This window comes from Acomys minous, assembly GCF_964271855.1.
Source record: "Acomys minous genome assembly, chromosome: 15".
Taxonomy (NCBI): domain Eukaryota; kingdom Metazoa; phylum Chordata; class Mammalia; order Rodentia; family Muridae; genus Acomys; species Acomys minous.
In genome coordinates, this window is record NC_140497.1 from 87469412 (window position 1) to 87496896 (window position 27485).

At 45.7% G+C, this 27485-nt stretch overlaps 1 protein-coding gene across 1 annotated transcript in view; it reads left to right on the forward strand.

Annotated features, from left to right (window-relative positions):
* Positions 1-352: 352 nt before the first annotated feature.
* The window catches only part of PPM1H (protein phosphatase, Mg2+/Mn2+ dependent 1H), a 246490-nt gene continuing 219357 nt past the window's right edge, over positions 353-27485 (forward strand). Inside the window, exon 1 of the mRNA XM_084759003.1 lies at positions 353-1101. Within this exon, the coding sequence (XP_084615129.1) occupies positions 857-1101 (245 nt within the window). The 5' untranslated portion in view covers positions 353-856. The remainder of the gene's footprint in view (positions 1102-27485) is intronic.

Sequence of the window (27485 nt, forward strand, 5' to 3'; positions counted from 1 at the left end):
ACTGACGCAGGAAGAGGTAATCAAAGAAAAAGGAAAGTCATTCTCTATGTACCTAGGGGAAAACTTCAAACTATTCTTATGTACTCATTGTGTAGTTAAGACTCCAACACCAGGGTAGACCTGCGGCTTTCCAGAGGGGGATTGGGAGACCTCCCGCCACGATTGCACCTGTCTCCAATGAAGTTTCTTTTCCGGAGGCCAAAGGCAGTTTTCCTCCTAGCGCCTACTCCTCCCCTGGCTTCTCCCAGCTGCCTGAGGCCACGTGACAGCCCCTAACACCTGTGCAGCCCCCAGCTCACAGCGCCCCCATCCTCCTCGCCAGGTACAGACCTGGCCAGGCACGGTCTTCCTCGGGAGGTCACAGTCTCTGAGCTCTCCCTGCTCGGCCGACAGGGGAGGGGCTGAGCCTGGGCCAGAGCTGCAGTGGGAGTCCTTGCTGCCTGATTATCACATGACTCGACGGCGGTAGCCGTGGCAGCAGGAGCCGCTGATCTGCGGGCTCGCCGGGTGGGCTCAGTTTCGCGCACGCAGGAGCCCGGCGCAGGGGGCGGGGAAGGGGCCCGCTGCAGCCGCCGCCCGCCAGCCGCTGCCGGGGCTCTAGCTGTCCCTCCCTAGCCGCCCTGCACGCTCCATGTCGCCCGGTTGCGGAAGTGTCGCCGGGAGAGGTGGCGTCGTCGTCAGGGAGCACCGGAGGCCGGGGCTCGGCCCCCTGCAGCACTGAGCTCCCGGAGCCGCGCGCCCCAGCGGCCCGGCTACCCGTGCGCCCCGCGCCCGCCGCAGCCTGCATGCCCCCGCGCTGCGCTTCGGCCGGCCGCCGCCTCCTGCTCGCTCAGCGGCTGCCCGGCGCCGGAGTAATATGCTCACTCGGGTGAAATCTGCCGTGGCCAATTTCATGGGCGGCATCATGGCTGGCAGCTCCGGCTCCGAGCACGGCGGCAGCGGTTGCGGAGGCTCGGACCTGCCCCTGCGCTTCCCGTACGGGCGGCCGGAGTTCCTCGGGCTGTCTCAGGATGAAGTGGAGTGCAGCGCAGACCACATCGCCCGCCCCATCCTCATCCTCAAGGAGACCCGGCGGCTGCCCTGGGCCACGGGCTACGCAGAGTGAGTGCACTGGCGCCCCGCTCTCCTCGCGGCCCTTCCCTGCACGGTTCCAGCCCCTCTCTCGTCCACCTCCTGGGCTCTCCACCGGCTCTGGCCTCCAGGCCTGGGCCAGAGAGAACCTCTTTACTTAAGACTACCCAGTTCCCCTTTCCCCTCTTTCCCCAAAACCCCGGTTATGGGCTTTCCGGGCCAACCAGTAGGTGGTAGAGGGGATGTCAACCGCGCGGGGCCATGGGAACGCTGAGATTGGAATGATCTGAAATGAGGGGTCTGTAGCACTTTGTGGGGGAAAGTAAGCAAAACAGCTCTACTGAAGTTGTAACATAGTAAGAAAACGTGGTATTGGTGTCCAACCTCAAAAGAAAAGAAAAAAAATCTTGGTGCCCCCGCGTGAACAGTTTGGTGAGGTAGATGCTTGCAGGATGTGTTCCCGAGGCGGCCGGCGTGGTGCGCGTGACTGTACGTTCGGAAAGGTCTTTCTCGAGAGCTCATTGGGCTTTAGAGCCGGTAGTGAACGCTGCGCGACCAGAAAATCCCACAGTCCTTGGGGGAGACAGAAACTAACTCCAGGTGTCGAATGCAGCATTTTAGTAATCAGCTTTTGCGATTACTCAAGCTCCGGAGTCATTTGCTATTTTAAAAAGCGACTGAGTTAGGCTAACGGCCGAGTGTAGAATAAGGTTTCATTGCCTTTTCCTGCACTACGGCCACTTCTCCATGAAATATTAATAAACATCGTGGAATGGCAAGATAAGTAATGTTTACTCCCACCTATTCTTTACTGTTTACCTTTGTGGAACTTGGAGACTAAGAAGGAAGAGTGAATTTAGACCAGAGTCCCCAGGTTAGTGACTGTGGGTGCAAAATCACTCCTAGCCCCAGCACACCTGCTCTTCCCTTTACACGTCTCTGTAATCTTGGCTATCCCCAACAGATGCACGGCTTCCCCCCCCCCCCCATCTCTGATTGGTTCATCCAGAAACCAATGAATTTACCCTACGCGCCTGGGCTCCTTGGCATTGACCCAGTTCTGGTGGCCCAGATCACCCCCCCCCCCAAGCAGGCGTGGTTCCCTACAAGCCGGGTTCCGGGTGCCGAAAGTAGGTGGCAAATCAGCCTGCTTATCTTTTTCCTCCCTCGTCATCCTGTGATCGTGACTCCACGCGCTTGTGTACAAATGGGGATTGATGACTGGCTGGCGTGTGAAGAGAGGAGCGTGAGGATTAGGTTGTGTGGGGTGGGCAGGTGGGTGTATGGCATAGGCATGAAAGAGGAGCAGGATGAACAAAACAGCCTCCAAGAGGAAGCCTGTGTGCGGAGACCTAAAGGAGGGGAAAAGTGCCTGCTAATTCGTGCCAGCAGTTCCATGCCTGAAAAAATAAGTTTAAAAGCCATTGGGTCCTTTTCAGTCTTTTTCTTTCTTTCTTTTTCTTCTTCTTTTTTTTTCTTTTTCTTTTTTGAGACAGGGTTTCTTGGTGTAGCCTTGGCTGTCCTGAACTCGCTTTGTAGACCATGCTGGCCTCGAACTCACAGCAATCCGCCTGCCTCTGCCTCCCGAGTGCTGGGATTAAAGGCGTGCGCCACCACGCCCGGCCCATTGGGCCCTTTTCAAGGTCAAAAGCACCTGGAGATGTGCGGTCCCATAATTGTATAGGTGGAGGCCCTTGCATCTGCCCAGCTCCTGTGTAGTGGAGGTTTGGTGGAGCATGGCCACCTGAGGGCCTGGGAGACAACTGGGAAATGGTGAGGTTGTGAGGAGGTAGGGAGGAAGATAACAACACTGACAGTGGGAGCTACAGGGGCACAATGAAGGGGAAACCTCACCAGAGTGTGAAGAAAAGGAAAAGAAAAAGTAGGAAGTAAGAATAGGAAGTTGATTGGCTCTCCTTTTTTTTTCCTTCTCGCCCTAAGTCCCTCTCCTTGTCTCTAAGAAGTTTGTCTTACCCTAGGCTAGACTGTAAGAGATGCTCAACTCTAAGACTGGAAAAGCCGTGATAATGGATTTTGTTTTTAAAACTAGTTACAAACCCCATTGCATGCATGTTACTTCATGCAAAGATCCTCCCACCTCTAGCCCTGGCCCCAGTAACTCAATGTTTGGGATGTGTGCTTTTCCAGATGTATTTGGATGTCCCTGTGAACACTTCCTTTTCTTTCCTCAAACAGGCTAATAGTTGGTGTTATTTATTCTGTAGCATTTTCATGAAACTCTGTGTGGGGAATATCGCTCCAAGTCAAAGTGGTTAGACTTGCATTTTCTTCACTGCTCTCAACTTTAAACAGGACCTCACTGCGTATCCCAGACTAAATAGAATTCCCCAGAGTCCTGAGAAAAATCATTCTTTTAAACTGTGTTGTAGTAGTAATAATAATGTTAATATAATTAATGCTGGGCATTCTCTAGTATTTCCAAGCTCATACTAGGCCATCTTAGTATCACAACAGTCTTATTATTTCTACTTTGTAAGTAATAAAACAGACATGACATGGTTAAGCAACTTACCCATGTTAATACAACTGTATCTCATCCGAGAAGGTCCCACTCCAGGGTCCATGACACCAAACTCTTTCTCTATAGTTTCAAATTATGATACATCCATCTGACCCAGGATATGTCATTAACCATGCAATGTCACTAACATCTCTCTCCTCACATCTACTTTTATGAGGTACTGTAACGTACTAAGTCTTCAGATCTCAAACTATCACTTTTCTTTTTAATCTTTGTAATTATTTTGATGATAGATTTATCATAAGGAAAAGTGGTACGTTTTCAAAGACGCATCCTGAGTGATTTTTAAAAATGGCTGAAACAAAGCAGGCAGAAAGAATTAGGGTTATGAGCAGAAGTCACTTCCTGTTCCTTGAGGAGGAACTGGGAGGCAGAAGTTCTCTGTGTTCTGCAAGGTTCCCGACATGGATAGAGCAGATGGGAAGACTGTTTAGATAGTGGAAACAGAAGAAGGTCAATGGACCTACTCTTTTATTTCTATCTCTTAACAAAAATGTGAAGTTGGGCATGGTGATACAGACTGTAATCCCAGCTACTTGGGAGGCTGAGGCAGGAAGACCTCAGCTACTCAGGAGGCTAAGGTAAAGAAATTATAACAGTTTACATAGGCCTACCTGAGGTAGAGTGAGTTCAAGGCCAGGCTGGGCAACTTAGTGAAACCATGTCTCATAATAAAAAGTAGAAAGAAGGCTAGAGATATGTGTACATACATACATATGCATACACATATACATATACATTTTAGTGAAAGAAGAAAGTGTCTGTTTCCAGCAGGGAAGGCCAACATCTCTCAGTCACAGGCATGTTGAAGAGAGGCCTTTGAGCTGTAGCGTTGACAACCTGCCACTTTGGATGGTAGAAAATGGCCCATTTTTGTCACTTGCTGGTAATCTCTTTTAAGAAGAGTTAGGCTGTGGGGAAAATGTACCCACTAGATCAACAGCTCTCAACCCTGTAGGTCTCATATCAGATATTTTGCATATCAGATATTTGCATTATAATTCATAACAATAGCAAAACTCCAGTTACAAAGTAGCATCGAAAGAATATTATGGTTGGGGTGACGACAACATGAGGAACAACATGTATCAAAGGTTTGCAATGTTAGGAAGGTTGAGAAGCACTGCGCTAGATTAAGTGGTATGTGCCAGGTTCTGAAGCTCTTTAAAGCACTGCAACAATAGAAGACAGTATGTTTTAAACACATGCATTAGTAAGTTCCATTTGGAAACTGGGCTGTGAAATCACCGCCTGAGCCCATGAGCTCCACCCAGAGAGCACCCAGGGGAAGCCGCTGTCTGTCTGACCGAGAGACCATGCACGGGACAGCTACTTCCTCGGGGTCCACAAGTTCAAATGCCACAGCGGTAGTTCCTGTGGTGCAAGGGCCTGAGGTCAGCTCGTCGTCGTTTTAACCAGTTGGAATCTTTTTTTTCAAATGTTTCTACCAGGCAGGAGTGGCAGACTCAGACATGCAGGCAAACATGGACTTTGTGCCTTACCCTGCAACACAAGCCAAAGAAGGAGACAGTGTTTCTGAGAAATGCTATTTTGTATATCAAGCACTATTTGTTTTCCTAACGATACATTTTTTCAATAATAATACTTGTATAAATTTGCATGTTTGTAACTGAATGTGTTTTTATTACATATTTTCTAATAAAAAGCACCGCTGGACACAGGTTAAAAAGATAACGTCTTAAACATTACTTCAAGAGCCCTTTGTTAAATGAACGTTAGGTAAGTTCTTTGAGTCTCATGGAGTTCTAAGTTGTAAACTTTTGGGTGGAAGAGCCAGCTTACAGGTGTTTGGATTTGTTTTAGAGTCTGTAGGCCACCCATCTCTCAGTCAAAGTCACCACCTGCCATCTGCCCATGAAAAGCATTAGGTGGCTGTGCCCTGGTGATGACAAAGAAACCATTTTTATCTTGAAGCTCTGGGGTCCCCCGGCACCCTGCCCCTTCTTTCTTTTTTTGTTTGTTTTTTCAGATAGGGTTTCTCTGTGTAGTCTTGGCTGTCCTGGACTCACTTTGTAGACCAGGCTGACCTCAAACTCACAGAGATCCGCCAGACTCTGCGCCACCACGCCTGGCCCCTGCCCCTTCTTTCTTTTTTTGTTTGTTTTTTCAGATAGGGTTTCTCTGTGTAGTCTTGGCTGTCCTGGACTCACTTTGTAGACCAGGCTGACCTCAAACTCACAGAGATCCGCCAGACTCTGCCTCCCAAGTGCTGGGATTAAACGCAGGCGCCACCACGCCTGGCCCCTGCCCCTTCTTTCAGACACCTTTTTCAGAGCTCCTGCTTTCAAACTTCCAGTTCAGCCTTTGCAACTAAGGACTAAGGGACCCAAAGGTTTCCCACACTGGTTGAGAAGAGATGAGAAGAGGCAGGTGGGTGGGAGCCATCACTGACTGTCCTGTCCGGAGTTACTGAGGATACTTCATCTGCTTCTGTGGTAATTTCCAGAAGGCTTTAGTTTTCCAGATCTGAATTCCCACTTGCTAAGAGCATTCCAGGGCGGTACTTGTTCCTGTGGCGGCCATCGTGGAGATAAGAGCATCACCTTCCTTCTGGGACTCCGAGTGCTTTCTGGAACTGGGATTTAGCCGTTCTGACAGGAGTGTTTACCTGTGGTGAAACTCTGGGTTAACAGGATCGTCTGTGAAATTGCTCTGCCACACTGGGTTTTCTGGATTGGGTAATAGCTACGCCCCTCTGGTGGCTCAGGCCGGTAGACCGGGGTTGTCTTCTTCAAACATATGTTGCTCAAGACAGTTTTCTTAGTGGTCGGTAGAAATGTTTTTAAGTGTCTTGAGTGTTCTAATTTCCCTGCCTTACACAGAGAATTAGCTTTTTCACTCTTGAAGTTATGCGCTCTTCTTTTGAGAAATTAATGTTGTTCCTCTGCCTCTATTAATTTCCCAGTGATGATGTCAGTGCCCTCCTGCTTAGTGTATGGCTGGGCCCATCATGGAATATGACCTAGTCATCATCCTATGGTCTGCATTATAGCATTGCCCCACCCCTACCCCTGCCCTTTGCGACCATCTCTGAAGTGACATCAAGGACTGTCACATCCACAGATGTCAGAAGTAGGGGTTTCCTTTGTTGCGCTTTTAGTCTTCAGTGCCCCTGGGCAACTTTGAATCTCAGTACTTAGGTCACATGAGGGAAGCAAACTAAACCTCCCCCCCCCCCCAAAAAAAGGTTTGTGAGTAGCTCTGTCCCAAATGTCCCAAGATCTTTGTACATAACCCAATGTAAAGAAAAGGGGTCCTGACTTGTTGCAACCTAGCATTTAGATTCAGCTCCGGATAGCTGGCTGATGGCTAGGGAGCTGAGTGAGGGCTCACCTAACAGGGTCATTGCTAGAAATCAATTAACTTGTCTTTCAAAGGTGGGAGATGAAAGCTTGACCCGTTAGCAAGGCCTAGGAGTTCCTCCTAAACTTCCTTAGCAGGGTTCTTCCTAAGACCACAGGACGGGCGTGAACCTTGTGGGAAAAGAGAACTCATCGCAGTGGTACTCCACCTGTGGGTCGCGACCCCTTTGGGGATGAACTACCCTTTCACAGGGGTCATGTAAGACCATTGGGAAAGCACAGGTGTTTACACTATGATTGTTAACAGTAGCAAAATTACAGTTAGGAAGTAGCAACAAAAAAATAATGTTATGGTTGGCGGGGTCACCACAGCATGAGGGCCTATATTAAAGGGCTGCAGGGTGGGTAAGGTTGAGAACCACTGACCTAGAGGAGCCTAGCTAAAATTTCACCAAGTAGAGAGTGTCTGTCACCCCTGCACATGGGTGCAGGGAAGAGAGCGGGAAGAATTGCAGTTCCGTAGCCATGGGTTGATTCTGATTTTATAGCATTACCTCTGTGACCTTCAGCTGTTACCATGTCCCGTACTGATTGTGGATGGGACGCAAGAGTGTGTAACTGAAGCGGGATAAACCAGATGACGTCACCCAATGACGTCACCCGATGTTAAGGGCAATAGGAGAGAGGCCTTTCCTAAGTGGTCCCTTCAGTGGGTTTTACCAGCTTTTTGATTTATTCTGTCACAGACACTTTGAAAATAACAAGAGGATCATGTTTGATTTGCTTGGCCCATCTCCATGTCCCCTCTGCCACTATACTTTATTAGATGCATGAGCATTTGCTCGGTGCAGCAGTTATGTACCGAGACGTCCCTATGTGCATGCTCTGTACTGGGTACTTTCCATGTGAATTTAATTAAATGTGTGCAGCGCTGGTGCAGAGCCGGTTCGAAAGCACACACACTTGTTAAATGGCGGACTTTGTAAGACCCAACTCCTTCCTCCGGTGGGTTTGACCTGTCTTGTAAGTATTTCTTTCCTTTCTATTTGTAAGTTATACACATTTTCAACTCCTTACACACCCCTAACAACAACAACAACAACAAAAGCTTTTAAAACTATATAACTATCAAATATGTTATTAAAAACTTCAAATAATTGTAACTTACTGAAAGCTGTAGAGAACAAAGTGCATTGTAAAGCCAGTAGGCCTTGTTAATACTTGAGATATATTCAGGCTTACTGTATCTTAAAAAATGAAAGCGAACCACTTGCACACGCCTTTGAAGGCGTCTTCTTCGTGCGTGTTGGACTCCTCTGTAAGTCATTGTCCGGGTGATGTCTGACATCCCATTGGAAGGTTCTGCATTGATGAGTCACCCGTGGACATCCCATCTGGGATTTATATTTAGGCCTTTGAGAGTTATTCCGTTCCTCTTAATTATTTTCTTAAGGACAGTTTCTAGATGTCAAGAGCTTGGTTAGGAGCCATTCACATTCATAATTATGATTCATGTTATCAGACTGCCTGTGCCACTTCCTGCTCTAGTCAGCAGTGTACGACTGGGAACCGACTTAGCAGTAGGCCTCCGATGTTCGCTAATTATTAAAAAGATAGGAAGCACTTCATTAAAACTTAAATTTGATGTAATTAAGTAGTGGCGTGTATGTTTATATCATCTATCATATATTGGCCATTTAGATTATTATTATTTCTGATTTACATAATTTTATCCACTCTTTGGAATAGCTATTTCTTTATTTATAAAAGCTTTATATATATTATTTATTTATATAATTTATTTATTTATAATATATATATATGACATTAACCCTTAACCTATTACATTGCAGCATTTTTCTCATACAGTCAGTGTATAGTCATTCTAATTGATGAGACAGAAACATCTGGCAGAAGCAACTTGAGGAAGCCACAGCAGATTTTGGCTCAAAGTTCCAGGGTACACAGTCTACCGTGGTGGGAAAGTCATAGATGCAGGAGCTCGAGGCGACTGTCACATTGCATCTGCGGTAAGGAAGCAGAGGGGGCGGGGAGAGGCCCTCGAGCATAGCTAGCTTCCTTCTAACTGTATCACTCCTCTGTGATCGTATTTGATCTCTGTTATAGCTTCTGTTTAGTATCAGTTCAAACATCTGAAGTACTGTAGTAACCATCGTTAGCTTTTTAGCTGTTTAGTCTTCTTGGCTATAAGTCAATGGAGCACACTTCTTGGGTGTGAGGAAAAGAGAGAGGGGTTATCGAGAAGACATGATCATCTTAGTCCAAGCACGCCAAGTGATCTCCACAAGGAACTGCCCCTCTGCAACCCAGAAGTCACCCGGGAGCACCAGGTCACATCTTCCTGTTAGCAAGCAACCAGCACATACTAACTGAAGCCTCAGTCCCAGGTTGGAGTTTGGGGGAGATGCTCCATCTGGTTCATCCTGTGTCATCTGTCCATCTTTGCCTTCCATGCCCATGACCAGGGAGCCAAGATCACATCTCAGCATGGCTTCCAGAGCCCATGGTAGGAACTGAGCTGTTCGTAAAGAAGGAAGGCGTCGTAGTGTGGGCTAGGCAGACAGCTCAGAAACTTGTACTGCAGGTACCTCAGTAACCGACACTGGAGTTCCTTGTTTACTTCTGACATGCATTAGCGGGCCAGAAAGCTACACGTTTTTAAATTGTAACCACTAAAACAGTGAACTTTCAGAAGTGAAAGGATCATCATCGACAGCCGAGTTTCTAAAATTCAGTCTTTCATGCAGCTCTGTGCAATCTGTTTTATAAAAGAGAGATTCAGTTTATCTTCCTTAACCTCATTGGTTTTTGTTGTTGTTGTTTTTAATCTTCCAAGGTGTGAACGTAGCATTTCCCGCTATTAGACACGGGTTCGATTTGATGAGTTGCTTGTATTTGTTCAGTAGTGTACAGCACAGATCTCCTCAGTACGTTTGAAGTCTGAGGTTTGGTAACGGTTGCTTTTTGGTTTTGGACGTCATCTTGAATCTCCATGTAGTAAAAGCCTACAGAGGAGAAAGGCTTGTTTCACATCATAAAATGTCATGCCGTCTATTTGGATATGAGAAAATAAGACCCAACAGATGATAGCCTTGGTGGGGGAAGGGGCTTAAATTTGCATGTCCTTATGCTCTGGTGCTAAACTAGATTTTTACAAGTATGGATGAATGCCTAATGTCAAAACTCAGGAAAGTCACTGTGAGTGCTGAGAATGGAGGACACATTTACAGTACACCACTGAAAAGCCAGCCAGTTAGGTGGGTGACTTGCCAGTAAACTCTTGTCCCTGTGTGTGTAACCTGTGTTGGCTGGGTTCTTAAATGGACTGTAATGGCAGTTGCCTCTCTGATCTCTGAGAGAGTGAGAGACTTGCCCAGGATTGTAGAGGCAGCTACTGTTTCAGTTCGTTATAGTTCTAGCCTCAGGGTTTTTTCTTATAAAATGGAGAGATTGGATTGGATTGGAAGCCTCCATAATTTCCATTTTGTAACCTTATTCTCACAATACCGAGAAAACCAACATGGGATTATTTTCATTTTTTTCCAAGAGGACATTTAATTGTATCATCTGCGATCACCAACATACTGGTTATATTTTAAAGCCAGAAGCGTAGAGGCATGTGATCTCAGGCACAAGAACAGTTTTTAAATCAACTACTTACAGTTTTATGAAAATACTGTGAAATTTCCAATGTTTTTTTGTTTGTTTGTTTGTTTTTTAGTTTTGTATAGACCCATAAACATGGGTTAACTGCCATGGAGACTGCCAGGGCTGTTCTGACTTCTGAACTCTGAGTCCCTGGGGTCAGAATAAGAACAGAGTGTATTGCTTTCCAGACTGAGCATCATCCTGGAGAGACCTTGCAGCCTCCTTTCATTGTAATATTTTTCCCCAGTACTTTTAATGAAAACCTTTTTTTTTTTTTTTTTTTTTTTTTTTTTTTTTTTTAAGGACAAGATCTCACTGTGTTGCCCAGGCAGAGAACTCAAAATCAAATTCAGGCTGGTCTGGAACTCAGAGAAATCTGCTTACACCTACTGCCCAAGTGCTAGAATTATAAGTGCTCACTGCCAGGATTTAGCCCCGTACGAAACATTTGAAACTTGCAGAAGAAGACAAAACCTGAAGCCAGTCTGTGGCAGCAGCCACTCCCCGCTCTGTGTAGATTCTGTAATTCCTGTCTTGCTTTGTGACGCAGCTGTGTGTGTCATCCCTTCAGTCCATCCTTGAATGATTACCTATGTGTTTTCCTCAGCCCAGCTCCTTTCATATGTGCTATGCTTTGCATAATAATTAAGTAACTTGAACTGAGTCGTTTTTTTTATCTTTTTGAATGAGAAAAAAAATACCAGCAGCTGGGTCTTCTTCTATGTCAGGAGGACACGCCACACTGGACTTCTGCGTCATTGGTACCTTGCAAATGCCTCCTCAGTATTTGAACTTTTCTCTGCCAGTGTTTCTTAATCTGTGTAGATCGTGACCCCTTGGGAGGCTGAATGACCCTTTCACTGGGGTCGCCTAAGACCATTGGAAAACATAGATATTTACACGACAGCTCATTACAATAGCAAAATCACAGCAGCAGAAATAACTTTATGGTTGGGGGGCGGGGGGAGTCACCACAGCACCAGGAGCTGTATTAAAGGGTCGCAGGATCAGAAAGGTTGAGAAACATTGTTCGATGTCCTAGCATTTATGTCACTGAGAGCTTTGCATGGTGGGGGAATGCATGGAAAAATGCCTCTTTGCTATATTCCTGTTTAATTGCGCCATGAATGAGCTGTTTGAAACTTGAGTGACTTTTCCAGCCAGGAGCTGATCAAGTGAAGATTATCCACGAATCACTGTTTAATAAAGACTCCAGGATAGAGCTTGCAGAGGAGCTCAGGATGAATCAAGACGCCTTGGCGGTGGCCTCATAGTTCAGAAGTAGAGGTTGTTAGCTAGGAATAAGACAGTCAAGTGCTACTTGCCCAGTGGCTCTTTTTTCCTGGTGTGAGCAGGCCAATTGTGGGTTTCTGGCATGTAGATCCATAGTATTTTTTTCCCCCATATCTCTGACTTAATTTTCTCTGTAGCAGTGGTTCTCAACTTTCCTAATGCCATAGTACTTTAATACAGTTCCTCATGTTGTGGTGACCCCCCAACTATAAAATTATTTGCATTGCTACTTTATAACTGTATGCTTTTTTAATATAATAAACATAATTAATAATAATAATAATAATAATAATAATAATAATAATGATGATGATGCTCATTTATAACTACGGCTGTGGATGACTGTTAAGTACCTGCATGGGCTCTTGATATAAACATCCTTAATAAAAGACGGTGACAGCATCTGACTATATCTCTCTGACCAAAATAAATAAAAACAGAATAACATGAAAGTTGACTAGAACCCCAGTTATCTCAAAATCCCATGCTATCTCTTAATGCTGATGCTGGCTATGAGTCGTTGAACCTGCTGAGCACTGTGTAGAATCATTCTTTAAGAAAAAAGTGTCCTGGGCCAGCAAGATGGCTCCATGGATGAAGACACTCAAGTCTGGTGACTTGTGTCCCATCCCTAGGACCCACAGAATGGAAGGAGAGAACTTACTCCTACAAACTGTTGCCTGAGCCCCACACATGCTCCCTGGCCCACATGAACACATAACAGGTACACAAAATGAATAAAATACAGTTAAGCAACAACAACAAAAGGTATCTTATTCTTATAAACAAATTACCACGAAAAGGAGTTTAATGTTTTGCTACTCAAAAGAAACTAACAAAGCCTAATCTTCAGGTGGCTTTAACTGGATAAGGGAAAATGAACACACCGCATTTCGAATAAAATTATGTTTTTCAAGCATTTTAAATTAACTTCATTGAATATAGCAATCTTTCTTAGTTTTATTTTCTTGGTATATGTGCATTTCTAACATAGCAGTCTGGGGTTTGTCAAATTACCATATTTTCCTTGACTAGAAAGTGCTTTTTTCGTAATGTAATGTCTTTGGAAATGCAGTAAGCCTTGAAACCAATCTGTCCACTTTATGCCATGAGTTAAAAAGTAGATCGTGGTACTTGGAAATGTGCTTCAGAAGTCTCAAGAGCAGGACTCAAATCATAAGTCAGATTTTTATGAGACTGTTTTTAACTTCCAGAGATACTACCTGAGTTCTTAACTAAACAGTCACGTTTTAAAGGGTTTGTGTTTCAGGTTAGTGATTTGGGGAGCAACAAGGCTAGAAGCCTTGGGTATAATGTCCCCAGCAGTGTTTGCTCTCTTGTGGGCATCTTAGAGTACGTACATCTCCATCAATGACTTGCACAAGCGAGGCTTTATGGAGGACAGCCGGACCACCCTATGATTAATCATCGCAAGGCTGTGGGCAGACAGATCAATTGCTTGGTAGCTAAGAGGGCCAAAGTGGCTTGTATACTGTCCTTTTAGGGAGATGATACATAGATTTTTAAGCATTAAAAAGGAAAAAAAAAAAAAGATTCCTTTCTACTATCTGACCTTTCCCGTATTAAGTATAGGACAGGGAAAGATCTCAAATAATAAATTGATTGTTTTTAAAAATAAAATGTATCGGGTTATTGAATTACTTTAGTTCAGTGGTTTGCTCCAGTATACCTGTAGCCATTCTGTGTCGGTTAGGGAAGGTGAGCCTTGACAGTCATGTTTAGAATACAGAGCAGGCGGAAATCAAAGCTGGGATGTGAGTGTTGAGGCGGAAGTGACTTGAAGGTAGAGTGAATGTGAACGGCCTCTAAGAAGGCGTGAGGGAAGGGTCCAGCTGGAAGAGCAAGCTGGAGCCGACGTAGAAAGAACTCTAGCTTTTCTCTCAGCATGAAAAATGGAAATAAGTACAGCGCTTGGTTGCAAATGAGTCGCGTGCGAGGATGATGACATCTGCAATGTATGTTGGGAGAGACAGCAGCTTGATGAGTCCTTAGGATAGTGTTCCCCCATCGTGTGGAAGATGGGGCAGAGCCAGCCGCAGATTAGTTGGCCTCTTGGCTTCTCTCCCTGTGCTCATCAGTGACTGGAGCCACCCAAGGCCAGGCTGCCCTGTTGCTAGAACCAGGTGTCGAGAGCGAGCGCGGCTGGTAATTTGGAGCAGCCACAAATAGGGGGAAGAGAAGAATTGGCAAGCTGAACTATGGCAGCTGCTGTTATTTATTTATTTTATAAAATAGTGCTCACATGGGGGATTTCGCAGGCCACGCTTGAAGCTCCGCCTCTCTCTCTCCCTCCTGCCCCACGACATAAAGTGAATACTGACAAAGGCCACCTGGCTGTGCCCGCCCTTTTATACCTTATATCCACCCAGAGCTGCCTTCTCTCTTGCCATCCTCCTCAGGGGCTCCTCAATTATGGTTTCTCTTCCACCCTGAGTGCCAGTAGGACACGTGTATTAGCTTTACACCTGTCCATCTGTGAGACAAAATGTTCCAGATAAATCAACATGTAAGAACATTTCATGCACCTCACAGGTTTTGAAGTCCATGTTCAAGGTGGTCTGGTTTTTGGCCCAGGTGGCATAGTACATACATCATGGTTCACCTCATTGTGGCCAAAGGAGACATGGCAGCGGGGGAAGAGGTGGCCTGATATTTCCTTCAATGGGTGCCTTAGGGACTGAGCTGCCTCCAACTGGCCTTGCCTCTTAAAGGCTCCAGTCCCTCCCAGTAGCACTGCAGTTGGGTGGGGGTTGGGTATTCCTTGAGTGTGTGACCTCTGGGGAACATGGGATCTCAACATGTGCTCTGGACTCCTAAAAGTTTTGTTTCCTAACCTTTGACCCTTACAAACTACAGTTTTAAGAGCCCTTGGGGATGATTTCCTTTGCAAGCTGTGCTACATAAGCATTGTGTTTCCTCCATCCAAAAAGAAAAAGTTACCCAGATTTGTCAAATCCCCACAGCTTCATGAAGAGCATCATCATGACCACCACGAAATGTTCTGCTTCAGCCCAAAGCAAAGTGCTTGCCACTGTTCTGGTTACACCTGGGTCCTCACTGCCCACAGCGTCATGGTGTCATGTCCCCCCGGTCCCATATACTCCAGCTTAACCACTGTAGTGTTGCCTTCCCTGATTCCTGTCAGTGCAGATTCTACACCAGCTATAAGCTGCCGGCAGGGTTGGACTTTGCACATCCACTGTAGGGCTTTTCCCTGGGTGTGCTCAGGTCAGTGTGAAGATCACTATGCTCAGAATTTAAATTCTCTACACCTTCCCCGAGCATGTTGCCTCCAGAAAGTTTCCGTGTTCTGTCCCTTGTTGAAAAACTGCTTCATAATGGTTTTATTTTCTTGGCTTCCACAGCGCTGCCAAGCTGCCTGATAGGCCTTATGCTCGTTGGCTGCAGATTTAATTAAACTCGTGCTGAGAATAATATTTTTCTAGCAGAGTTCAACCCTAGGGCAAAAGTCTCCCTTGTAAAATTTTCTATCATTTACTAACTACGAATGAGAGGAATTTACGAATACCTTTAGAAGTCTACTAGCCTCTCAACTTGGGGGAGGGGGGGTTTAGGAGCATCCATTAACTAGTCAGGAACCTAGAAGTAATTTTTAATGTTAGGATATTTTTTTATTGGAGAATTGGTAGGTTTGTTGTAGATACTTCAAATACTTATAAATGTTATAAAAACATAATGTTTATCAATAAAACAATAATGGCTATATGTCCCTCACTGTGACTGTATTTATGAAATGATATCATTCTCCATGCTCAGTATTTTTATTTAAAGACGTTATTTATGTGTTTTATGCATATGGGAGCTTCATCTGCGCGTATGTCTGCAAATAAGAAGAGGGCATGACATCCCATGGGACTACAATGGTTGTGAGCCACCATGTGGGTGCAAGGAATGGAACTCAGGACCTCTGGAAGAACAGCCAGCTCTCCTAACAGTTGTCATCCCTCCAGCCCCTTGGTACTTTTTTCCACCTTAAAATAAACATCATCCAATGTAAATAAAATTACCATATTATTTTGTTTTCTTTCTTTCCTTTTGAGGTAGCTTTAGTGTGTAGAGTAGGCTGGCTTTGACCTGGCTGAGTAGCCCAGGCTGGTGAGGTGTGGTGTGATTTTCCCTCCTGTCTGCAGAGTGCTGGATTACAGGCGTGAGCCACTACACCTAGCCTAACCTATCATTTTTAGAAACTCCATGTAGTCTGTTTTGATAGCACACCTTTGCCCTTTGATATGCCCAGATTTTTTCATGTTGAAAACAGTTCTTGTTTCGGGAAGGTGAGTCTCATTGTTAGAGTGTTCCAGTAGCACATACGGAGCTCTCAGTTTGATTTCTAACAACAGGCACTTGAGCACACACACACACACCCCGATTCTGACATAAGCATCTTTGGCATTCTTATACATATAAATCTGTGTTAAGTCATAATGAGTAAAGTGACAGGTTTTTTTTTTTTCAACGAAAAAATATCCAAATGGGAATTTTGACAAATGTCAGATCATGTGTTTTGTCTGGAATTCCTTTAGTAATTTAAGTTCCCTGAGTTACGCCTGCTGGATGAAGGCTCAGTACTTCAATTTGACACTTAGGTATAAATTTTGTATTTTAGATAAATGTTCTTTAAGGACCAACTTAAAGCTCACCTGGATGATTCTTCAGCACAAAAGGAACATCATGGCTCTAGGCATTCGACAGTATAAGCGATGACATCATCTGTTCTATACAAAGGATAGAAGTATACTTCGCTACTTACTGTGAAATCAGTACACTGGGGGCCAAACGTAAAACTGATCTACTAGGAACATAATATAGTTCTCTTCCTTGTACATGAAAGGGGAAAATCAGTTTTATTCTACAGGCTGATGCAAAATTATGTATTCAGCTCCTGGGTATAAATTGCCACAGTACCTGGAGGTTTTGGATTCACTTGGCAACTGTTGTTTTCTGGCAGAATGACTCAGTGTATTCTGCCCCTACACTGTGCTGTGCTGTATGACAAAACCTTTCCTGGGGAGACACAAAACACATTTCTGTTCACCCCAGACAGACCAAAGTATGTAGACAACCAAAGCCCAACTTGGTGAACCAATGAGTTTTAGTGGGGGTTACTTACAGGAACATAGATGACGGGACATCTGGGTCGGTGGAGCACACTGCACAGGTATGTCCTTTCCTGGTGGCTCAGTTGGTCTAAACCTCTTCCTGGTTTCTGCGTCTTGAAGATATCTGGTGTCAAGTCTTTGCAGTTTAGCTTTCCTCATTTTTAGGGGCTGAACTTTTATGGTCTACTGTAGGAGGGAGTGGCCTAGTGAATCTTGTCAGTTTCAGGGACTTCCTGAAGCTGTTGTGAGTTGGAATGTTTCAATCTCAAGGAAACTGTTACACAACACCTTGTAGGGAGAAGGGGAAACCAGACACCTCCAGCTGTCTTACCCTTTGACCAGAGGGAAGCCCTCAAGAAGCCAGTAAGAACTAAGAAGGAACCATTCTGGAAAAAGTAGGCTTCTCCATTTAAGAGAGTGAGTAGCTAGCAGAGAAGTGTGTCTTGTTATCCAATTCAGAAACCATCAACATTTCTGCATGTTGTAAGTCCTTTCCCACTCTTTCACCTAGTCGGGGTTTTTTCCCCCCTTTTCCTATGCGTTATTCTTCTTATATGGTTTTAAAATATTTGGAAGACTATATATTAATTTTTCTTTGACGTCACTTACCCACTCTGAACATATTGAATGGGAAAATTCAGAAACAGGCAATTCATAGATTTTAAATTGTATGCTTTTCAGACTAGGACGACAGAATCTAGGGCTACCTTCTTTACATGGACATGTTAGTCATTAGTCCAGTGTACCCACCACCCTGTGTGTGCTACTCGCCTGCCCACTTAGCTTCTGGTTATCAAATGGACAACGTTAGTGTGCTTCTGTTCAAATATTTCTTATGTATCAGCCCAAGGCTGTGTCAGGATGCCTGCATCATTCACCTCTCTCCATCTCATGAATAGGCATCATATTACCTCACATCCACAGATGTGTAAGTACAGTCTAATAACCTGCTCTGGAAACAGAAACTCACCTAACTTTTAATGCATATATCACTGTTGCATAACTCACTTCTGGTTACTGTTTCATCTTTACTGTGCCTTGCTTTAAAAATCAAGCTTTAGCATAGATCTGCGTAGACAGGGGACCTATAGACTTTGAAGGGTTTGGCTCTATCTCCAGATTCAGGCCTCCAGGGAACATAGTCCCTGAAGAGGAGGATGACCATATCATAGACTGCTTGCTTACTAACCCTTTATGTACGCGCTGGCACATTATTGAATTGGGCACAGGTTGGAGCGTTCATCCTGAAGCTTGCAGTTGGCGTATGATACAAAAGCTCAAAGCTGCCCACTGTGCCTTCCCTCTCCAGCCACCTTGTCAGTGTGTTTTCATTTAAAATCCTGAGCCTGTAGATATAAATGAACCAAAACAAGGAAATTCTGGATTAAATTGAAGCAATTAGTATCCATTCTTGTGCTGGCTTTGCTCAGAAGCTCATCCCGAATGCTTTCATTTTTTTGTTGGCTATGCCTAATGTTATTTAGTGTATTTAAAAATCAAAATAGAACATTAAAAAATATTTATAAATTTACTTAATAAGCAAGTTCATTTGTTTTTGTTTTTCTAAATAAAGTTTTGGCCAGTGAGCTACTCTGGCCTAGAACTTACTAGGTAGTACAAGCTAGCCTTGCAGTTAGATTTTCCTGTTTCAGTAAACATATTCTTAATTAAATATTCTAACTTAATGGTACATTTATTAACAAATTAATTGTGAAGGAAAGATAGACCTCATTTGTCCCTTGAGAGTCTCAGAGACCTCTAAGGTTCCCCAGACAGCTCTCTGGAAACTGTTGATGTGGCATTTACTACTTAGAGTTGGAACACCTCTTAATTTTATTTCTCGAACCATGTTTTATGGATAGAAAGAAACACTACTATAAAAAGGTTACAGTTGAAAGCAGTTCTTCCATTTCTGAGATGAAGACAGATGGAGAAGTTCACTTTGCTGGCCTCCCTGTGGTCTTTTGTCTGCTGAGTGCTTGGTCTTCTTGTGAGGTCTTGTGTGGCATGTATACCTGGGCTGTTTAAGACATTTAAATGGTCATGTGGGGTTATTGCTATCTTCCAGCTTAGTGATAAACGTGGTGGGGCCAGACTTCACCAGTCAGAGAGATAAAGTACATATCTTTTGAGCACTGAGCTTTTGCATTTCTCGGATCATTCAGTGTGGCATCCCTCTCTTTCTTCTTTGCGTTATCCTACAGTGACTCTGTACTTCATGGGTACCAAGGGCAAAAGATGCCAAGCTGTTAACCTTAAGGGCTTGCCCTCTCGCCGGGAGGACGGAAGCCTGTACACAGAAGTACACAGAGGGTCTGGCGCTGGGAAGCCACAGTGCGGTCGTCTGAGCTTATGGTCTCAGCCCATCGTCTACCCAGCCAATGGCTGCAGCAAAGTGGTTCACATTCGCAGCCCTCAATCAGGGTTAATCCTAAATTAGGTCACTGCCTTGGCAGCTTCCCCTGAGCCACAGAAGTGAGTGTTAGAAGGTGGGTGCTGATTAATTTTTGCTGCCTTTTAAACTGTCATAGGCATCATGTCAACTCCGTGGCTTGTTTTGTGTTTTGTTCTTTTTTTTTTTTTTTTTTTTTTTTTTTGTCTTCCTTAAATACAAGCTCTGAAGGGTCTGCAGACTGAACGTGCATTGTGACAAGAAGCAGGAGTGAAGAGCCAGTCACATGTGAGATATAATGGGTCGCATTTCTCCAGCAGTAATGAAGACCCAGCTATGAAGTGTTGGTAACTAACCCTCTGGTTGCCCAGGGCCGTAGTGTGCCCCCTCCCTGCCCTTTGTAGCACTAGAGGAGATGGCAGCAAGTGGGACTTGGAACACTGTGTCACAGAATATCATCATTTTAATAAGAGTGTAGGGGCTGGAGCTGGCGGTAATGCTGCTTGTCCAAGAACGATGATGCGGTGATGGGCTAACTGAAGGGGGGGAGGGGGTACGTCAGATTTTCACCAGTGAAACAGATAACATCACGCTGGTAATGGCACGTTGAGTTCCGTGCCATGGTAGCCACCTTTTTTGACATGATTCAGTTCTAGCCAGATGGTAGTTTGCCCACGCCTTAATAGAGCCTACTAAAAGTTTAAAAAAAAAAAAAAAGATTGAAACAGCTTACTGATCTTTCCCGAAAAGATAAATAATAACGGATCTTACAAATATTGCACATCCATTCCCCCTTGGGAGTCTCAAGCTCTGTATGGGTAGGTGGCCCAAGGACGTCTCTGCGGCTCTCAGAATTGTGCTGTCACTTGGTGTAGGGCGGTGCCCTCCTCTCCGGCAGTTCAGTTGTCGTGGGAAGCAGCCATGGTTGATGTGACTTTAATCAATATGTTGTACTTTCCTGTGGCCCCGAAGCCGTTGTATCTCTGTGGTACTCTAAGCGTCTAACCTGCAAGGACGTTGGTGTCTTGCTTGTGACTTGATTCGGAAATTCACGCAAGTCAAATTGTGTTTGTGAAGTGCCAGGAAGCTTGCCACTTGATATGTCAGTGTGTGACGCGCTTTGCTGTGCTCACAATAGTTCTCTTCATCAGTGTTAGTTCTTCGGACTTGAGCTGCTGCTGGGCACTGTTTTTCTGCCTAATGGCCAGCACCCCGTGCATCCTTGAAGGTCATCGGGGGCGAATGGCTGCAGACGAGTGCTGGGGACTCTGCCTACGTCAGCTCCCTCTCTAATGTGCTTTCTGGTCCCATTATCCGATTGATTAGCTTTGTCCTTAGTGCTTTTTCCACCATCCCATGCCTGCATCACCATCCATTTCTGCACCACGTTGATTCCGGCTGGAAACAGTGTGCTCACAGAGAAAGTATACTCCTGCTGTTTGAACATAGATGAATATCCTCCCCCTGTGATATACTTACTTTCATCTCTTCTTGGAGCAATGACTTACTTAATGTCTTGTTTATATTAGGAAACAGGAATTTTCTTATCCTTCGTAATCAAGTGTATAATCGGTTAGGCACTTTGAGAAGGAAAGCTATCTCTGTTCCATTCTGTGACATCCAGACTTTTCAGACTGCACTTCCACACACCCATCAAGACCTAAACAAATGAAAGTAAAGCTGGGTTCTGTTGGGAGGCAGTCTGGTGTACGTATGTTTTTAACGAGAATAATGTGTGGTCACCCACTGCCCAGATTTACTCAGTGTTGCTGGGATACCACGTGCAGGTAACAGGTAGGGATGTATCAGCGAGGCTGGCAGAAAGCATCCCCCCCCCATTACTTCTGTTTTCAGCTGGCTAATATTATTAACCCTTCACTGACTGTAAGGTTCTGAAGGTTAAAAAGTAACGCATTCTCTACGTCCTTCTTTGAACTGCTTGTTGCCCTTGTATTTTGCTGCAGCAATGACAGATGTAGCTAAGACTAAAGAGGCCGCACTGAAGGGTGGTCCGACTGCCTTCTGCTTGACCTCGGAGCCTTCCTAATACCATTCTTCTCTTCCTCCGCCAATAGCTTCGCATGCCTTACTCGCCATCACGTGTGAATTCTCTCCCTGTCCACACTGGGATCTCTTTGAGGCTGCCTTGCTGTGTCAAATGGAGCAGTATTGTGTCGGAAATGTTGACACCCGCACATACATCCTTATGCACACACCCGTGCACTCATGAACACTCGGCCCCACTTACACCTCTTATATCCGTGTCTGTCGGCCCAGTAGCTAGAGTCTCTTTCCCCTTAGCTTAGATATGCTAAGTCCTTGCTACGGGAAAATCAGCGTCCCCCATCCTAGGCTGCCAAGAGAGTACTTAGGTTACTGATTACAGTGGTTTGCTGGCTTCCCCTCCCGTACCTCCATATAAAGGACACAAGTGATATAATGTCCCCTCCATTCACATTGTCTGGGAGAATCCCACACAGCCCCTGAGCAAGTCGCTGTAGGTGATTGGAATGTGCTGCTACTGTGCCAGCCCACATCACTGCACCCTGGACCTTGGCTGGGGGCATCAGAGAAGGCCCCCCTAGTGGATCTGAGGCTGGAACTGAGCCGTAATGATGTCAGCAAGTGCTGGGGAGGATGGGGAGGAGGACCAGGGGTGCAGTGGGGGAAAGGTGCAGGAAGGGTGGAGTGGATGAGTTGCAGAAGCATCGGGCATCCTCAAGACCACTTTCTGATGGTCTCCTGCAAGGTCTCTAGAAGACGTGATAGACTACCATGGCTGGCCTCACATTCCCCCTCCCCCCTGTACTTTCTAGCCCTTCCCCCTTTCTCTGTTCTCCATTGACAGTATGTATGTATGTGTGTATGTGTATATATATGTGTATGTGTATATACATACACACACACACACACACACACACACACACACACACACACACACACACACAACTTCCCTCGGACTTGAACTTCTCGTCTGAATGGTCCGTTCTGCTGTGAGCATCCCCTCACGGGGACGTCCACCCCAGTCTGAATTTACATTCACTTGAAACATGTAACTTACAGGAGCGAAAAGGATGTGGTGCACTCCCCCTGCCCCGGTGTCATTTGTGAGCTAATGTTTTTTGACAGTGCCAGGTGGAAGCAGTTCGGAAGCCCTGGGGTCTCCCTGCATCAATACCCGGGAACAGCTGGGAACAAATCTGCTTTGGGTTTCCAGAGCCACGTTGGCCTATTAATAAAATTCTGTTTTGCAGGCATTCTGGGAGGAAAGACGTGTTTCCTTCTTGTCCAATTATGTTTGGTGGATGCCCTTTTTGGAAGATTGCCATAACCGTAGTCACTACATAGCCTTCACCATACCTGCATTGCTAAGACAGACAACTGATGATGTTACCTTTCCAGGTGCCAGAGGTAGAAATTTAGCCACTCTTCCTCCATGCTTCGGGTTCTGCCACACCACCAGCAAATCACGACTGTGCACTGGTTACTTCACCCCCTCCCAGTGCCCTCCCTCATTGCTAATCTCCCGCTTCCATTGCTCTGGTTTTGCAGAGGCTCCGGCCCAAGACATGCAGGGCATGCAGCCACCTGTGCTACTGCACCCGCCACTGCACGTAACCCAGCATCCCTGGTGCATTGTCACCGATTTGCTAGTACTTGAAAAGCAAACGGTTGCCTGGGAAATGAGGTGATTGACATCTTCTAACTATGTTAGAGAGTGAGTTGGGACTATGAAGAATAATTCTCTTGTAAATCAGCACGTTGTCTACTTTTGGGAGTCTGTCTTTACTATGTGATCTGTATTTCCAATTAAAACCCTTTGCTGTGCTCACCCCTCCGTTGCGATGCAGGTTCATAAGCCTAGTATTTTGAAACAGATGCCGTTCTTCCCCTTTTTAATTGGAAAATGGAAACACGGGCATTTCTTCAGAATTCTGTAGGGCTGTTCACAAGAGCTGAAGAAGACTTGGGACTTGACAGTGTCCACATCTCAGCACGGTCCGTGAAAGCTTCATCCAGAAAGAGGGCAACCCAGGTCTGTCCTTGGTGTTCAGAGGAGCAAGCCCATCGTGTGTGCTTGGGTGGAGAGGCTGCCTGATTCTGAGGGAGCGCTCCTTCATGGCTGAGACCTCATTTGTTCAGGCAGGATTTGTTTTATGGGTTGTTCTGTTATGTGCCTGTCTGTGTGTGGATGTGCACAGAGGCCAGGGGAGGCCAGAAGAGGGGGATGGGAGTTTCCTTCCCTCCAGCTCCCTCTTGAGCCAAGAGTTGTCAGGCCCCGACTCCACGCTGTGTACTGTGATGGATGCTGAGAGTGCAGCAGAGAAGCGTGGTCCCGGTCCTTCACAGGTTTTACAGTGAAAGCTGAGACCCGAAGCGGGGGAGTGGTGACGAATGGGCCAAGATGGTTTCTGAGAATGAGAACCAGTGTACAAAGGCTTAACAGTAAATAAAATGTTGGTGTTGGAAAAAAGTAAAGCAGAGGAGGAGGCAGGATCCTGTAGACAAGCAGCTAGACGTTCAGTAAGAACTTCTCACATACTTGTCTCAGTCGCTGTTCGGTCGCTGTGAAGAGGCGCCATGACCACAGCAGCTCTTACAAAGGAAAACATGTAATTGGCCCTGGCCTACAGATCAGAGGTTTAGCCATCACGGCAGGAAGCATGGAGGGCATGCAGGTAGACACACGGTGCTGGAGAAGGACCCAAGAGTTCTACATCTGGATCAGCGGCAGGGAGCAGGAAGAGAGAATGGTGCTCAGCCTGGCTTGAGCATCTTAGACCTCAAAGCCCAACCCCAGTGATGTACTTCCTCAAACAAGGCCACACCCACTCCAACAAGACCACACCTCATAACAAGGCCACACCCACTCCAACAAGACCACGCCTCCTAACAAGGCCACACCCACTCCAATAAGACCACACCTCCTAACAGTGCCACTCCCTATGAACCTATTAGGGGCCCACCAAGGTCATTATGGCCAGCCCTTGACCTATGCAAGTTAGCAAATGCTTGCGGTCCGTATTGACTAAGAAGCTTATGGCATGCAAAGAGTAAGGGAGACAGACAGTAAGGAGAACTTATCACTGGAGAGGTATTCTCATGAGACTTTCTGATCACATGGTGAAGATCTGCTTCTGACAAATAGACAATCCATTGAATCACAAGAGGACACCCATGGCTTTTACCACATGAACCTTTTCAGGGTTTGGGTTTGTCAATCTCCACCTGGTTCTCAGTCCTCGTGAGGTGGGTTGTGGTGGTGAGACAGTGACCAATGGCTTTCTGTGTTGTGGCCTCTTGTTTTCTTTATGTCCTTGGTTTGGGGAGCCTGGCGTGTTGTATAGCTACTCAAATATTTCTGCCGTTTAAATTTTTATTATCAGCCAGGCATGGTGGCACACACCTTTAATCCCAGCACCTCAGGAGGCAGAAGCAGGCAGGTCGCTGTGAGTTCAAGGCCAGCCTAGTCTACAAAGTGAGTCTAGGACAGCCAAGGCTACACAGGGAAACCGTGTCTCAAAAAACAAAAAATAAAAATAAAAAATAAAAAAATTAAATTAAAATGTCATTATCTTGAATCTTTATTAAACGCTTTCTATCCTTTTAAGCAAATAGACTTTTTATTGGGAGGGGAAAAAAGACAAGCATTTGCGAATGGAGGCTGGCCATAAATTATAACTCTAACGACCATGTTGGCTGCACATGTTGGTGCAATGTGTTATCATTGAACATTTCACCTGGGAGATGCTCTCTTCTCCACTTCCAGGGCATCCTGGCCTGTTCTTAGGCCGCTGCTGATGCCCAGGGGTTTAGCTGATTTTTCAGATAACCCAGTGTTGCTAGCGAGAGAGAGGTGGCCAGTGCGTCTGTAAGGCAGCAGGTGATGCCCATTCTCATTCCACATGTTTTAAGCATCCGCTCCGCCCTCCCTTCACAGGAGAATTCCTCCTGTCGCGGGTTAGCCTGCGTAAAGTGCTGTGACTCCAAAGGACCTAGGCATCACTGGGAATTTCTTTCAAAAATTGTCCTTACAGGCGTCCGCTTTCTGAACCCAGTGTGCTAAATGACTTTTACACAAATGCCCTGCATGTTTCTAATAAAACTGGGAGTGAAGAAAATTTCCAAAGAATTTATTTCCTTCTCCTTTTGGCTCCCTGTGAGACACCCACCCTTGAGTGTGTTCTGAGAGGTCTTTTGATGGATTGAAAGTTTTCCAGCTTGTACAAGTTTCTCCCGAACTTAAAAAGGGTAAGAATCCTCCGCTGATTAACATGAATTCACATGAGCATAGAGTGTAACTCTTGACTGCACTTCATCTGGTGGTGGCCACAGCAGTTGGCTCCCTTTCTCCCAGGCTCCCTTTCCTTCTCTCCCTGTGCCGCTGCCGTACTCTTCTTTCTACGGTTCCGCGTGTCACGCTCGTTTCCGGCACCAGCATTCTTTTTCTAATGGGTCCTCGATGAAGAATGACCTCTCTAACCCTCTCACCTGGCCAGTTCCTGTTTAGCTTTCTTCCTAGAGGGACCCAGACCTGAATCTTGGGGCCCATTACTCCCCACTTCAATTATGAAGATCTCCTGAGTCTTCACAGAGATACTTTAGATTATAATTTTAAAATTTAAAGTGATATCGATTACAACGCCTGAATTAGTTTTACTTCTGTTTTAATACGTCATCTTTTACCCCCATCGGTCAGGTGATAAGTCCCTGCTCACAGTGAGTTCTGTGCCAGTGGGGGAAGCAGACAGTAGGTAAAATTTCTCTGCAGAGTGATCACAAGGGGCTCTGAGTGCTGGGATAGAAGAATGATGTCCACACTCCTTAACAGGGAGGTGTCAGGGGACACCTGTTGAGAGAGTGGCTTCTACGCAATGAAATGACAAAGTGACACACGTGAACACACGGTTGGTGGGGAGTACCCCTGAGGCGGCAGAAAGCTGACCTGCAAAGGTCTCTGGATGGACATATGCTTGGTATCACCAGTGACTAGCAGGAAGGGCATGCATGCAGTAAATGACTGGAGAGAAGGGAGTGTCAGAAAAAAAAAAAAGCAGGAGAAGTCAGGAGCCAAGGTGGAGAGGGGCGGGCAGTGGGAGGTTTTGGACAGAAGATGGGATCCTATTATTTCGGAAAGGTGGTTCGGGTCACTGTAGGGAGTAAATTCTAGCTGGCTGGAGCCAAACCGGAGAAAACAGTTGGGTACCACTGCCAGAGTCCTGATAAAAGATGATGCTGGCCATGGAGGGAGTGAGGAATGAAAGAAAGGCTTCAGGATATATTTTGAGAGGAAGGCGGAAGGACTTGTTAGGTATATGAGAAAAGTAGTCAGGTACTCATATGTGTTACCTGAGAGACTCTGCGAACAGCAGACCCACTTTCAATAGCAAGGCGCAAAGCCTGGTTGTCCTCAGTGATGCTTAGTGTGCGCCCCTCTACCCAGTGGCTGTTGCCCATGAGGATGAGGTACTTGGGATGACTAAACAGATGAGAGAGATCATGCATCTTTGAGTTGAGGAAGTGTGTGTGTGTGTGTGTGTGTGTGTGTGTGTGTGTGTGTGTGGCATGCTGTTTCATTCAGGACAGCAATGAGAGTGCTACTCCTCCTGGTAGCACTGATGTCCTCCTAAGACACCCACTCTGCTCCACCTACATGTTTTCCCATGTGACGCCCTCCCCCTTTGCTGTGATGGAGCAACAGGGACCACAACAGATGCCAAGAATATGCTGGTGGCATGTTCTTGGATTCTCCCTTTCTAGAACACGGAGCCAAATGAGCCTCTTTTTAAAAATTAATTTATGGATCCCACATATTTTGCTACAGGAATGTAAAATGAACCGAGGCATGTGGTAAGGCGTGGCTTGTGACCTGTTTAGCACCTGCCCAATCTGGAAGTCCCTCCAGACCAAGTCTGCAGTCATTTATCCCCTTTTCCACAACTCTAGCACAGAGTTAGCTTAGAGATCCATCACTCCAGGTGGTCACCACCGTTGCTGCGAGACGTGCTACGCATCTGGCTTTCTCAGATGGCCCACACACCCCACCCAGCCTT